General features: G+C 32.6%; 1 protein-coding gene across 3 annotated transcripts in view; it reads left to right on the top strand.

Moving 5' to 3' along the window:
* The window catches only part of DACH1 (dachshund family transcription factor 1), a 410550-nt gene that overhangs the window by 263838 nt on the left and 130887 nt on the right, over positions 1-15825 (top strand). Inside the window, exon 4 of one of the 3 annotated variants that reach the window (XM_025364250.1) lies at positions 10820-10992. The exons of the other annotated variants lie outside the window; for them this stretch is intronic. Coding sequence (XP_025220035.1) covers positions 10820-10992 — 173 coding nt within the window. The remainder of the gene's footprint in view (positions 1-10819; positions 10993-15825) is intronic. 3 annotated transcript variants of the gene reach the window in all.

The raw sequence follows: 15825 nt of genomic DNA, 5'->3' as shown, positions 1-15825 counted from the left end.
CTTTATTACTATTATTTCTAGATAATGATAATTTGAATACACGTTATTTTTTAAGTTGAGGATTTTAAAAAATTCTATTTCTTTGACCGTTTTAGAAAATACACCATATTTCATTATTCATTATTTATTTTTTACAAGGGATGTACCTTCTTAATATTGATATTGGGAAAAATTATTGGGAAAAAGAAACAAAAATGAATGTGATTGATTTAGCTAAGTGCCATCCTGAGTTGTTATCTTTCTAAATTTAAACCGGTGTTTAGCACTTGAGTCTGACATTGTGTAACTTTACATAGGTTCATACCCCTTATATTCTTCATTGGTCACATTATGGTTACAATAATTAAGTTAGATAACTTTTAAAATAAAAAGAATAAAAATGTTTAAATTTTACTTTATATTTACCTATGAAGATTGATATTTTGAGAAAATAAATCCCTATTTAGAAACATAGTTTTAAACCCTCTTTCTTGTTCTAACTCTCATTGTCACGGCAATCTACAGAAGAGTTTTATAACCATTTATTCTTGGGATAAAAATGAGTGCTTATATTTTCCCCAAATTGGAGTATAAAGGTAAAAATAAAATTATCCATATTGCTGCTGATCTGAATTATTCTTCCCATTGCCAGCAGCCAAAATTTTATTGGTCCTTTTGACCTTGAAAACCTCCTCCACTGAATGCCCATGAAAAACTGATGAAAAGTGCTTTGAATAGAATGTCTTCACTATGTATAATAGAAGCTATGGTCAGAATGATTTGGTTTCATATAAACAGTAGCTTTCAACAAGTCTGCCATCTGCATGTAATCTACACTATAATATAATATTATTTCAGTGGTTCTTCAAATGTGTTGAATTCTTTTCTGTTATATGCAGTACCTCAATTTAAAGGCAGCCACCTCCATAATGTTTTTAAGATGAACTTTGTAATTACTGGATATCCTGATTATCATATTACAAGTTGGACTAATGGCACAATTTGAAATTATTCTTAGTTGTGTCTTTTTGGTTTTATCTTTCTTTAGGCTGTCTACCTTAAATAGTAGTTAGGATTGTTAAATCTTTAAATTCAATCATAATGTGCATTCATTCATTATTAATTGAGAGCCTAAGATATGTCAGGCATTCATGTATTCATGTTGATTATCTTATTTAAAAGAATATTTTAGCTTAGAAGTAAGTGGAGAGACTTGAATATTATAAAAATGCATTAATACAACCATTTATGCTAAGAATTTATTATAATCTGTGTAATTTGTATTAAACTATAGGAGTCACATACCAGTATTTGTTTATTCTTGCTCAGCTCTTCAGGATTAAAACATTATGCAATGTGGTTTATTTGAGACTTATTCTATGGTTTGTAGTAGAAATACATTTTTGGTAGCAATACCTTTATTCTTTCCATACCCACTTAAAGCATCATGGCTTAATCTACTATGTAGAAATTAATGACTTCCAAATCTTCCTCATTAGGCATCTCCTTTTCTTCCAAATTTCAGTCCCATATTTATAATTACCTGTTGTCAATCTCTGCATGACTATTACCGAAACATCTCATATTCAACCAGTCCAATATTGAACTGAATTTGATTCATTGTAAAATCTGATCTTCTTTATAAGGGTGATAAAAAGCTTGGATTGTGAATTCAGAATTAGGATAATGCACATAAAAGTTAACAAAATGCCAACACTTCCTAAGTACATGATATATACTAGATACTATCATCATCATCGCCTCCTTAATTGTGCCACTCTACAACAATTGTTAATCTAGATGCTGAATTCATCTTTCATATTTTACTCACTTCATCTCCATTCGTATCTAAGTGGTTACTAAGTTCCATCAAGCTTATTTCCAAAATGTTAAACATATTACCAATTCTTTATCTTCTCTATCTTTAATTACAGTTAAGAATAATAATTAGGGCCGGGCACAGTGGCTCATGCCCGTAATCCCAGCACTTTGGGAGGGCGAGGAGGGCAGATCACGAAGTCAGGACTTTGAGATCAGCCTGGCATTGTGAAACCTCATCTCTACAAAAATCCAAAAATTAGCTGGACATGGTGGCGTGTGCTGTAGCCTCAGCTACTCCGGAGGCTGGGGCAGAACAATCACTTGAACTCGGTAGGCGGAGTGGCCAAGATTACACCACTGCTCTCCAGCCTGAGCGACAGAGTGAGATTCTGTATTTAAAATAATAATAATAATTAGGCAAATACATGTTATTATATGTGCATGTGCCTCTCCTGCATATCATAAGCTGCTCCATAACAACGGCTCTATCTGAATACTTTTATTGCCACAATGATGTTTACCAGATGTAAATGTGAGAATTGGTCTGGATCTGAAGCTCTCAGCTAAAGAACTGATTGAGAGTTAGTCTTACCTTATTTATTTCTACAGATACAATGATGAGAAGAAAAAAAAAAAGACACAGGCTTGACCACGTGGAACTTACATTAAGACAAAATTTTAAAATATTTTTCTTAAAAACAATTGGAAGAAAATGAAGACCTCTAAGCAGGGGAGTGACAATGTAAGATTTGTAATTAAAAGTGGTGGTCCTAAGTTTGATTACAGTACTTGAGGTAAAAACAGACAAAATAGAGATAAATAATAGAGATGAAATCAGTAGGACATGAAAAAGGAGTTGGGCGCTGATGGTGCACAGGAAGAGATGAGAAGATAAAGTGGATTCCTGGGTTCCTGGCTTATAAAACTCACTGGTGATGTCCTTCTTTGAGGCTAACCAGGTTTAGGAAGGAGAAAAATTAATATTTAAATCCATACATATGAGAAATATCAAAACAATTGCCAAAGCATACCATCTCACTTATGAAGGTTTTATACTTTTTGGAAAATTCAATAGCAATTTTCCTCAAGTCGGAAGAAAAGCTTTAAATTTCAACACAAATAATTGGAAACTGATGGTATTGTATAAAATCATGAAAATTAAAACTTATTTTAACTTGCCATGGGCAACATTTGTATATGAGCATAAAAATATTAATAATATATACCTTGACATTGATTACTCCACTAACAATATATAAAATATAACTCACCATTTTATTGAATGTGATTATAAATCTATAGGGAAATTACAATATCCTTAGAAAAAGAATTTCTATTTCATTGGTTTGCCTAATAGAAGAATAATTTGATGAAGTAAAGTTAGAAAAAGTAGAAATTCATTAACATTGGCAATAAGAAAGGCTAAAAGATGTAAAACAAAATTAACATAGATACTTTATACCAAACTGCTTTATTTTGAAGAACTGTATGAATAAGTTTTAGATAGCAAAGTGTGTACATACCTTGTGTGGTCATTTCTACATTGTCCTTTATCTGTAATCAAATTATACTTAAGTTGTAGAAATTAATCAATTTTTTTCAGTCTCATTTCCAATGACTAGAAACATTTGGCTCTTGCTTAAAATCAGCTTATAGTCTGTATTTACAAGACACCCAAATATGTAGTCAATACAAATCAATCTGGCTACTAATTTTTTCTTATACAAAAATCTATATAACTATTTACCCAGTCTGAGTCTGCATTCGTTTGTTTTATTTTGGGATGTGCATCTATTTTCCTTGGTTAACACTTAGAGCATGGGGCTAATGAGTCCAAAGACAACAACAGCATCAAAAAAACAGTGCTTTCTGATATAATTATCTCTCTCTTCTGCACATATAATATTTTACCTATTATCTTTATAATTCTGACCCTATTTCTTTTAGTTTGAGTTGCATCAAAACTTTCTGAAATTTACTACGACATAAGGAAAAATACATGAAAAATTGTTACTTATACATTGAAATTATTTTAATAAATTTTATGAGTTCCAAAATGAAAGCTATTTAAAATTGAAACCATTGTCTATTTTAAGTTTCCTAACGCTATTTTTGTGTTTCATAATTATCCAAAGTTTCTCAGGATAAAAAAAAGCCATTGTTTTTAGTAATGTCTGCCTGTTCGTTAAGTATCGTTTCATCTTACGTTAGTCACTTGGATATCAGATTTTATTTTATGGTTTGTTTCCCATTTTCTTTAGTTCAACAATCATTGGCCGTAGGAAACATTATTCAGCCAAAACTTAAAAATAAGCAGTTCTAGTTTCGATTAATTTGTGTGTACTTTGTACAACTTCACTTATTGTTACTTTCAGCACCATTGTGGAGTATATAGGGCAATAGCAATATCTTAAGAAGGTGAAGAAATTTAGAATTAACAAAGTTTTGACGAGTCCAAGAACACTAATAGCATCAGTATTATGTTATAAACAATGCATGTAAAATGAAACATATCGAAACAGCTCTGCTTTCCAAAAAAAAAAAAAAATCATAGGGAAGACAAAAGTCCCCTTGTATGTCTAGAGTTTCACATTCCTAATTAACTATATCTGACATCCAAGTAACACAGGGTAAGATTTAGTGAGTGATAGATAACTAAAGAAAAAATATCTAATTATTTATGGGAAAGTGACATATTTTCCTAAATGATATATTTATAGGTAATGGGGCAGTTAGAATTTATAACAACATTATTTTTCTCTCAAGAAAAAAATAATTTGATGTAAGAATATTAAGCCAAGCAGAATTGGTTACATGAAAGCCAGCCAGTTCTTTTTTTTTTTTTTCCCCAGAACCTCCAAATCAAACATGATACATGTGCTGACCTACTCTGCGGACATTATTTTGCAATACCAGTTAGGAGGCACTTGTGGCATTTTCTTTGCTAAACCACTACATTTAAAACAGGAACATTTTAAACTGTTTCCCTAATTAATTATACCCCTAGAAGATTTATTCTTTTCTCATTTTAGCGTGATGAAGTCAAACCAAAGCATCAGGAGATTTCAGTGTTTTTATATCCTAGAGTAGATCAACTGGGATTAGATAGTTATCCAAAAGAATATTTAAAGACTATATTACAATAACTTTCATGAAAGGACTGTTTCCGCAACTCATGCAAAATACTAGCATTACTGCTGACATTTTATATCATTTTGTTAATAGAGTGAACTTAATCCACTGAAAGATAATAACTTGTTTATTCTCTCACCTACCTCTGAACTAACAGCTGAACATCTGTAGCACCTGTGACTAGTATTTACTTTTATTTAGAAGTTTTGTTTTCATTGTTAAGATGGAGTTGACATCTTTCTAAGTGGTCTCCAATGGTATGGAGTAAATGCCTGCTCTTGCTGTCATTTTCATTGTAAACGAATCTTGACAATGTCAGGTTCCCGTCACAATATATCAGTGTCACTCAATAAGCAGTGGTGTGACCGTTAGTCCCTTTGAGATTTGCCTCCTTTATCAGGGTCAGCCTGTGGGAAAATCTTAACAAATAGTTACATGTCACCTAGGTATAAGTGATAGTAATACAGTAGTTAAATATACTTTTACTATTTTAATGCATGGTAATTTAAAAGGCATTTACATTTTACAGATCACTTTAGTTTTGTGTTTGATTACTTCATGTGTTTTCTATCTAAAATGCATAGAAATACTGTGGATTTCTCTTTGGGAACCTGTTTCTCATTGGATATATTTAGGAATGAAATGAACAAATTCATGAATATACGTAATTATTTGGACTAAGACTATAATTGGTGCTACGCATACACACACTCAAAATTGTTACTGTGTTTTTAGTAAAGAGAAACTAACAATATCTTTCTCCAAAACATTTTTCATTCCCTTTCCTACCTAAAAATTGTGCTTCCCGTTATTTCTCTTTATTCTTTCCCTTCATTTCAGTTTATTTACAAGAACCAGTTACTAAAATTTGATTTATAATATAGCCATATTTGTAGTCCATTTTCTTGCATATGTTTATGTAACAGGATATTAAATAAAATTTTTCCTGTGGTCGCCAACAAAAAAAAAGGTGTCAGGTACTCCTCATTTCAAAAAAGTAAAAAACAATTGGTACTTATTAATAGCAACTGAATCAGCATTGCTGTCTTAACTATCACTCCAGACTTCATGGACAACCACCTTCTTCCTTTATAAGAATAGGCCACGCTCATTTATGAACATTCATTTATAAGATGGGATTTGAAGAGGTCATTCTTTTGAAAGGACAGCAACTTGTAGGTATGGCTGTGGTTTAATAATTCCTGTTTGAGCATGCTTCCTCACTGAGAAGGTCAAGGGAGGAGAATTCCAAGATAATTACTCAAGGATTGCAGATGCTTCCACCTCATTTGGTAGCTGGATTTCTGCTTAAGTGTGAACTGCTGATTGGGAGCAGGGGTTGGAGGTGGTGGCAAAGAATTGAGGAGAAGGGAGCAGGCTGGAGAAAGTGGACATCAGAACAAGAGGACCTACACCAGGAGGAGGACCTTAGTATCAAGAGGCAGTTTAGGGAGTTTAGGGAGCTTAGAGGATCATGAAGCTGGAGGAGATTCTACTGTGAGGGACTTGTGCAGTTAGGAGTTTCCCCAGTAAGGATTACCCTAAAGGATCAGACATTACCACCATGGAAATATTTAGATTTAGGCCTCTACCACTTGGAAGATGTCAGTTGCCTAAAGGCGTAGCCACAGAAGTTGCAGTGCAGGGGAAATTTAAGCAGGAACCATTTAAGCAGAGACGTTTATCCTACTACCCAGAAGAAAGAGAGGAGGAAGACAGGATGGTTGAAAAGCTGAGCAAGCCTCTGTCTTCCAGATACCTACACGCTAGAAATGGCTAATGCTAGTGGGGATGGGGAAGCAGCGATGACAGTTAACTAGAATAGATTTATTTATTTATTTATGTGTTTATTTATTTATTTTTGAGACGGAGTCTCGCTCTATCGCCCAGGCTAGAGTACAGTGGCGCGATCTTGGCTCACTGCAAGCTCCGCCTCCCGGGTTCACGCCATTCTGCTGCCTCAGCCCCCCGAGTAACTGGGACTACAGGCTTCCGCCACTACGTCCGTCCAATTTTTTGTATTTTTAGTAGAAACGGAGTTTCACTGTGTTAGCCAGGATGGTCTCGATCTCCTGACCTTGTGATCCGTCCCCCTCGGCCTCACAAAGTGCTGGGATTGGAGGCATGAGCCACCATGCCCGGCCTAGAATGGATTTATTATACTCAAAATCTGCTCAAGGCTCTTAAGGGATAGAATAGGGAACCTTGACAAAGCTTTTTTGAAGGCAGTAATTAGAGGAAAACGAAAACCATTTTATATTTGTAACTCATCGTTTCTGACTATTCAGTAATCTGGTACCCTTAGAGTAGGGTATCACAATTTAAGGATATATTTCTGCATTTCAAACCTGGTCCATCATAAAATATGTATCACAAAATGCAGTAAAAATATCAAGTGAGGGTGAGCCAAGGGAAATAGTCTGAGTCCATGAAGACTAAGACATTACATCAAACTTATTTTTCAAAAGCTTTGTTTTAACGTTGGAATGGGGAGGGACTAAGCGGGGGGAGGACCTCCCACACCTAGTCCTTACAGATTTGAATTTCAGTTACACTAAATCTTGAAATAACCTTGCTTGTCCCATCTTTTACACAAAAGAAAAACTAAACACACACAGTCACTCTTTATATATAAATTCCATATATTTAAATATGTAGGTATTAGTATATTTTTAATACCAGTAAGTCAGTTTTTTCTGTTTCTGTCTTCCCCTGCCGAATATTAGAAGTTTCTTATATATCGAATCTGCTGCTGTTTCTTGCAGTCTTAATAGTAAATATGAATTTTAAAGGTATTTATGTGTGTATATATATATTTTGTGTGTAAGCATAGTACATATATGCTGGTTTATATCGTGCTATATGTTGGCTTAAAACAAAATTGTGAAATATGCACTTAATAACTATGGGCATGTCTTGTTCTGAAGTGGCCTATTTTCAATTCTTATTTATTCATGCTAATAGAGGAAAAGGATGTTATAAATAATGCAAAAATCACTTACAGCTGACTTGGTTATATATTGTATATTTTTCATCAGACTTAGTTTCTTAATTGTTTGCTCTATTTATTACCCAAATGAGCTAACATCATGAGTATTTAACAAATGATGATTGGCGGAGATGGCTAGAAGCATTCTATGTATCGCGAAAATCTAATATAGCATTAGAAACTTACTAGAGAAAATTCACATATGAATGCTTGATATTTACCTGTGCACAAGGGACTGATATCTGTGATGCAAAAACAGATGTGAAAATGAATAGTGTTTTGTCTGTAGTTTGTTTTCAGAGTGATTTAATCAGAATTTTAAGATAATATTTTACACCTTAATAATGTGAAAAATAGAGTTATTGTGCATCTCTACTGATATGAGTGAAATTTAAATATATTTGCAGAAATAACTATTTCCCATTTATTTATTTATCCTGGCAATAAGGACTTCAATAAAAGAGGACATTAGTTTAAGTGAACAGAAAAACAAAAGTAGATTATAGGTGTAGATGGAGCTCAAACTGAATCCAAAATAATGAATGTCTATTTTTCCACTCCATATTTTAGTTAATTATCCTCAAATATGCAATCTACTATGAATATGTAATGGTTACATTTGTTGAAAATTTAAATGAAGTATAAAATATAGAGAAAATTACTTATTATTTCTTACTTTCCAGCACAATTTTTATATTAAAATAATATTTATTCCAAAGCATGATTTCTATATCCCGATAGTCAGTTTTAACTGATAACATACAAGGTAAAATCAATGCTGAATCATAACATTTGACCAAATCAAATCCCACAGATTTTGGGAATTAAGCCTGCAATAAAAAATTGCATGTACTTTGATAAAGGCAATGTAAAGAGAAGATGTTTACAATGTTTTATAATAATAATCTCTTGATAGCATACATTTGAAAAATTCATCTATTTATAGTTCTTGCATGTTTGACTAGTACCTTAGAATAAGTGTCAAAAAAGTTATGAGAACAGAAATAAGGTGTATAAATTTGTGAATATGAAAAGAACTTTTATATCACAGTGTAGGAGCAAGCTGGAGAAATTTCATTTATGTGAGTCGTTTCTGCATGAAGCTATAAACTTTTTTTAAACCAAAAGCCGTCATAGTTTCTTGTAAAATAATAAAGATAATAAAGATATCCATTTTAATTGATTCTTTTCATTGTTTAATAAAATTGCTTTGTTTGATTGCTGAAGAATTTGAATTGAGTTTTCATTACCCACTTCTGAACAATTTACTCTAAGATCCAGACAGTATTGAGCTAATGAGTTTGAATTTATATTGAACCTTAACTGTCTTCATGAAGTAAATGGAAAAAAATCATGGCAGTAACTAAGTATTCTTCATTAAGAACTATGTCGTAGAGATTTTACAATGAGGCTTTTAGCAGAGTTAAAGCATTAAATTGGAGTTTTACCAACTCTGCTGTTTCTATGCATATTATATGAAAATATGGTTTCTTTTTTTAAGAAATAAAAAAGTCATGAGCTAATAGAGATGTTACAGAAATTTCCTCTAAGTGGATAGTTTGTATTTTCAACAGATTCAGTTAAGGAATAAATTAATATTGAATTAATTTAATTTGAGAGCACATTGAAATTGAAATGATTTATAAACACCTTCCAAGGAGTATTCTAATAAGGTATTTCGTGAACTTTTAAAATCCAAGGAATTGCCACCAATATTGAAATGCAGGTCCTCAGTTGAGTGACATTGACATGGAGACATAAATGTATGTTTCTCTTTATTGAAAACAAGTGATGTATTTATTCATACAAACATGCATGCATATTTAATTTTTGCTTTGGCATTATATTCTATAAAGTGATCTTTTGTGTTCTCTGTACAATATCTAACCAAGCTGGACATTTAATGGCTCCATTTTTAGGATTTGCTGTGTAATGAAGTTAGGCACTTTATTTGATGCCTAGGATGTCATTTACTACAAGGATAACTTTGCATTCTATAAATATTAGTGTGTTTCAATTCCAAGGAGTAATTAATTATCTAGTTAATATAATAGAGACAATTTAATATTAAACTGGATAGCCAACACAGTATTAGACTCCACCACTAGGTTAAATGTTGCAGAAATATTATTTTTTAAAATTTTGAGATCCTATATAAGAAACAGAAAATCAAAAAGAATGTGCAGCTTAGGGGAAATTTACTTACCTCAGCTTATTTCCCTAGAAATCAGTTTTCCAACTCCAAATGTGATATATTTTTTAAAACGTCATTTTAAATTAGTCGTTTTAAGATTTGGAATAATATTATATCCAAGTAATTTATATTCATTCCCCACAGGCAGCAGTGATGGTTCCTGGGATAAGGAAACACTGCCCTCTTCCCCATCCCAGGGACCTCAGGCTTCTGTAACCCAGCCCCGCTTGCCTGGAGCACGTAGCCTTCCACTTAGTCATCCTCTCAACCATCTTCAGCAGAGCCACCTTCTGCCAAATGGTACGATGGCATTTTTTAGCATTAAAAAATCGTAGTTTTAAAAATTGTAATTATCAGTTGGCAAAATAAGACATAATACAGAGATATACTATATTTACATAACTAATTGGGATAAGTTAAAGAACACCCTAGTATTTTAAGCAAGATTCATACTGATTACAGGAATAATATAGCAAAGAATTGACCATTTGTATTAAACACAGGAAAAGTTAGGAAATGAAAAACCATGGGACCAAACCAAATAGCTATAAGCCTAGTTTCCCTGAGTAGTGAGTGAAATTTTTGCATACGAAGAGGAAAAATATTTTTTCTTTGACTATCATTATTAGAAAACTTTTGAATGTTTCAATTTTTAATGCTTTATGCCCTCTAGAGCAATGATGATATATGTGCATTTTTTATAGGACTGGAACTTCCTTTTATGATGATGCCCCACCCCCTAATTCCTGTCAGCCTACCTCCAGCGTCTGTCACCATGGCAATGAGCCAGATGAACCACCTCAGCACCATTGCAAATATGGCAGCAGCAGCACAAGTTCAGAGTCCCCCATCCAGAGTGGAGACATCAGTTATTAAGGTAATTCTTTTTTTATACAATTATTTTGGCATGTTCATCTTAAGCCACCATCTCTTAATCCATTTTTCTTATTCCATAAGTACATTTGAACTCTAAAAAGCTAAGTGATAGTAAATAGATTATTTAAAGAGTAGCAAGTGGCCCCAGGGGCACACTACTTACTTAGGCAGGCTAGGGTTGCTTTAAATTCTCTATATATCTATTAAGATAGAGAAAAACATAGGACATTAAATGTTATAGTTCAAATTGTCTGTGTTCTTACATGGGTAGTTGTGTGTGTGTGTGTGTGGTGTTATGAGCATTTATGTGAGGAGAATCAGAAGACCAGAAGGGATAAATTCTGCCACTTTCTAGCTCTGTCACCTTAGACATGTAATTCAATCTTCCTGATTCTAGTAAATATCTAATAAAGGCATAATCTAGTGTGGATTATTTTGTAAAAACTAAATGAAGTAATAAAATTGGAAGTTTCCACACATTCAAAAATACACTAAATTGAAGGTAACATTATTGTTATATAAACTTCATATGTGCATATATACACAATTCTATCTCCTCTATCCCTGTGTATCTGTGTGTGTATGTGTGTGAATTGTATGAGTTTTTATATATATATATATATATATATATATATGTATATATAATCTTTTTCCTTTATATTATTTTAAAATGTGTACTTAAATCAAAATATTTTAAGTGCATTGTCTGATTGGCCAAGGAGTAAGAAATAACAAAAAATTAAGAATAGATTATTGATTTTTAAACTAAGTAAAAGATATTTTATGCTTCATGATCATTATTTGACATTACAATTATCCCATTTTTCTGAATACAATACACTTAAATTTTAGGGTAGCCTCTGGAGCACATCTTATATAAAAGGCCCTGTTACTACTTACATACAATGTTGACTAATACGCAAATAGGAATTTTTCTCATGTTAAAGGCTCTAAAAACAAAGATATGTCCCAGATGCTTTGAGCAGTTTCTGTAGTATCAATACCAGAGGAAAAATAACCCGAAGTCTCACAGAAGACCCGGATCAACTACTCAAAGATCGCCACCTGACAGAACGCCAGTGAGTGCCACATTGATCTCAGCCAAGGAACTGATTAAAAAAAAAAAAAAAAAAAAGACCTTTGAAAACTCTTCTGTAAAAGGGAAATTGTTACCAGATTATTCAATAAGCAAGATATCACTGTATTGTTTGATTTATGATGATGTTTGGTAATAGGTATTATTGAGAATTAAGAACTCTGATTGCCTCGCTCATTAAAGTTATCTAGAAGAGGAGTTTGGCTGAGGGAAAAAGCCATTTAAGTCTACTCATCATCGTACTCAATGGCTACTTTAAGCAAATGTTACAGGGTACTAAGTATTAATTTATACGATGTGATTATTCTCATTAAAAATATCTGGTTGTGATTACTATAATCATCTCATAATATTAATTATGTAATTTTTACTTTCAAAACTGGTAACTAACATCTCTCATTTAGGTAAGATTTACATTAATAAATAAGGCAAACATATGATAGAAGAGCAGATTTTAGCAAGTCATAATGGGTGTCTAAGTTATGACCTGTAGCTAATATTTGCATGAGGAATGGCTTACTTATTCCTGCATCCAAAAGCCTTTATTTATATCAGGATACTTAATTTATTTTATTTTGCAAGATACATATATTTTTAAAAATAGTTTGCTACTTGTTAATTAGAATACTGGGGGAACTCCTTTTAATACATCCTTAGTTGTCAAAGTTTCGATAAGCAGGAGGAAGAAGTTGAGTTTCCTCTGGGAGAAGTCTACGGAAAATAATTTGGGACTCAATGATTAGGAAGTCAGAAACATTCCTGTGTTTTCTTAGATTAAGTTTAGGAATGGAAAGGAGGGGGTTATATGAAGAAAGGAAGAAAATACACAAAAAGAGAAGAAAATGAGGTCGCTTTATGTTTTGAAACATGTGCCAACGCCTACTAAGTCATAGAGATATCTCACCTCGTCTCTTGTTGCAAATCTTTTCAGAAACTTGGTTACATGCGGATTAAAGGGAGTTGTGGATTTTGAATGTGTTGATGTAAATGGTAATAGTAGCAGCCAAATAGGGAACAATGGCTGTAATTAAGAATGATTATAGAAAGTAAAATCTGATAGTTTTTATTGCCAACATCAAAGTGAAGTTCAGTTGGCTGTTGTGGAAGGGCAGAAAGGCCCATTTTTATCATGGCACCCTTATTTTGTGAGACAGGCCATTCGCATAGCTTCAAGTTTGATGGTGACAGGTAAAGATTACTGAAAGTAAACACATTTTAAGAAAGGCAGGAGATGATTCTAACAGTTTTAGATGCTTAAAGGCATCCACATAACCTGATAAAAATCAAGTGAGTGTCCTCAGAGAATAAGCGTGAGGAATAGGTCCTCTAAGAAGTTCTAAGTATTAGAGAGAACAAGTTAACAAATCAATCTGTCTAAATGTATATATTGGTTGACTGTGTAGTTCAGGCAGAGTTTAGTAAACTCACTTAATAGATGTTAATTAAGTTTAGTTTTGGGGAAGTTTTTATTTTCCTCAAATAAAATAGTAGACTCTTACATCTCCTGTAACAGCATTGGACACATGTGGGTAACTAGAATAGGGACTACACATTGGTTTGCCTGGGAAGATTCTATTAATAAGTGTGAAGGTCTGTTGCAAGTGAAGTGTTAAATATCAAAGAAGACTGAGCCCATATCTCGCAATTATAAAGCAACTGGAGAAATAGCCTTTAAAGAGAAAATAGAACTTTGAGAGATGTTCTAAAAGTTGGAATATACTGTTTACATTTTTTGAGAGTAATGACAAGACTTAAAACTGAACCTAAATGCAAATGGCAATAAGAATTTGTAGGACAAAAGAGAAGGAAAAATATAGCTTTCGGAGTTACATATTTTAAAGTATTCTTTGTTTAGCTGTTTCTATGAAGTGAAGGAGCTCCAAAATTTTTTTCATAACATATCTTCAATGCCAGGACATTAAATGGAGCAGGGTCTGAATCCCCAAGCTTCCAATGTTGGGTGAAATCTATTCTGCTGCTGGTTTTTATGACCTGTGAGTTAAGAATGGTTTTGCATTTTTAGGTGGTTGTAAAAAAATAGAAAGAAAAATATTTCATGACACATGAGAATTATATGAAATTCAAAATGTAGTGTTGGTAAATAAAGTTTTGCTGGGGATACAGCCACATCTAAAGTTGTGTAATGTCTATGGCTATTTTCACGTACAAAGACAGAGTGGATTAAAATACTTGCTATTTAGGCTTTTACCAAAAAGGCTTGTCGATACCTGTGTTAGACCTCTGATTAACCCAAACCCACGTGAATCTCAGACTATGGAAAAGTGAAGCAGCTCAAACTAAACTGTCAAACACAACAGAACCAAGTAGAAAAAAATAAAATAAAATAATTGAGAATTTACGGTTGAATTAAATGCACTGAGGAAAAGAAAACTAGATAGATGAAGACTTTCCCACTATGGCATTGTTATTTGCTTTACATGCAAGTGTCCATGAAAGAGTCTGGTCTGCTAAAGTACTAAACTTAGACTTTCTATGGCTGGTTGTATTGAGTATAATCAAGATTATTTTGAGGAGGAAATTTACATATACTCTTTAGACAATAATAATTCTAATTAAAATTCCCAGTTGTGTGGATATATGCACAATTCCCCCTCCTCTCTCTAACTCCCTAAATATCTGCAGAGATATATTAAATAATTACAAACTGTACCTGTATTAATTTCTTATGTGTCAGTGATGCCCATATACTTTTTCTGTTTAGCATTCATAGAACATCAAGCAACTTAGACTTGAGATGTTATGTAATTCAGCTTCCCCCATAATGGAGAAATAATTCCCACATCCTTCTTACTCATTTTCATATATCTAAGCTTTTGTAGGATGCTTAATCTATTTTCAGCAAATTTAAGAGTGAGAAGTATATTCATTAATCAAATTAAAATTTGCATCTCAATAGCTTCTACCTTAACTTGGTTATATTTTATTGGAAGAAAACTGTCTGCTAATTCTTCAGGGTTCTAGCCATTTCAATATTTAAGCCCTCTGGTTCGGTACCTATAGTGTTTCTGTTTTCTAGGCCAATTATTCTAATTTGTTCTGACTATTCATCTTTTTGGTTGCCTTCTTTTTATTGAAGTTACCCTCTATCCCACCATCCTCTAGAATTGAATTGTGCAATGAAGAGACACTAGACATCAACCTCAATTTGGACAATAATCAATCTATAAATCTAGTCATAGTTCTTAAGATTTTGTTTGGTAGCTGAATGTCTGACTCAGTAAATTTCTTGCCTTTCTGACATAAAATTCTGTTAAGCCAGTTTTTCTTCATCTTTTATTTGTGTTAGGAATTTTTATTTATCCACATTAAGTTTTTAAATTTCCATTCCATTGATTTAGGGTCTTTAGATACTTTGGAGTATTAACATCCCAAACTATCACATTAGCTATTTATGCCACCTTTGTATCATTTCCAAATTTTAAAAGGATGTATTCCTTTATTACCTTAAATGATTGAGTAAAATAAACAATATAAATCAAGAGATCAATTTCTCTTATCATTGGAGAATTCCTAATAGGTTGAAATGTTCTATTAATTGATTATCTTAGGTATCATTCATTATGTTACCCAAAATTCTCCCGAATGAATCAATATTTTTCTCAGTTTTTATTTAATAAATTCACAATGTTGTAACGATTTTGAAAAGAGCATCCTTGCTGAAATAGAAGTAATATTGAAAGGAAGAAAGGCAGCATATTTTAGTTATTTAAAGCATGT

Source organism: Theropithecus gelada, chromosome 17, assembly GCF_003255815.1.
Source record: "Theropithecus gelada isolate Dixy chromosome 17, Tgel_1.0, whole genome shotgun sequence".
In the NCBI taxonomy this organism is placed as follows: Eukaryota; Metazoa; Chordata; class Mammalia; order Primates; family Cercopithecidae; genus Theropithecus; species Theropithecus gelada.
Note: the sequence above shows the minus strand (reverse complement) of the source record. Positions and strands in the feature narration are given on the sequence as shown.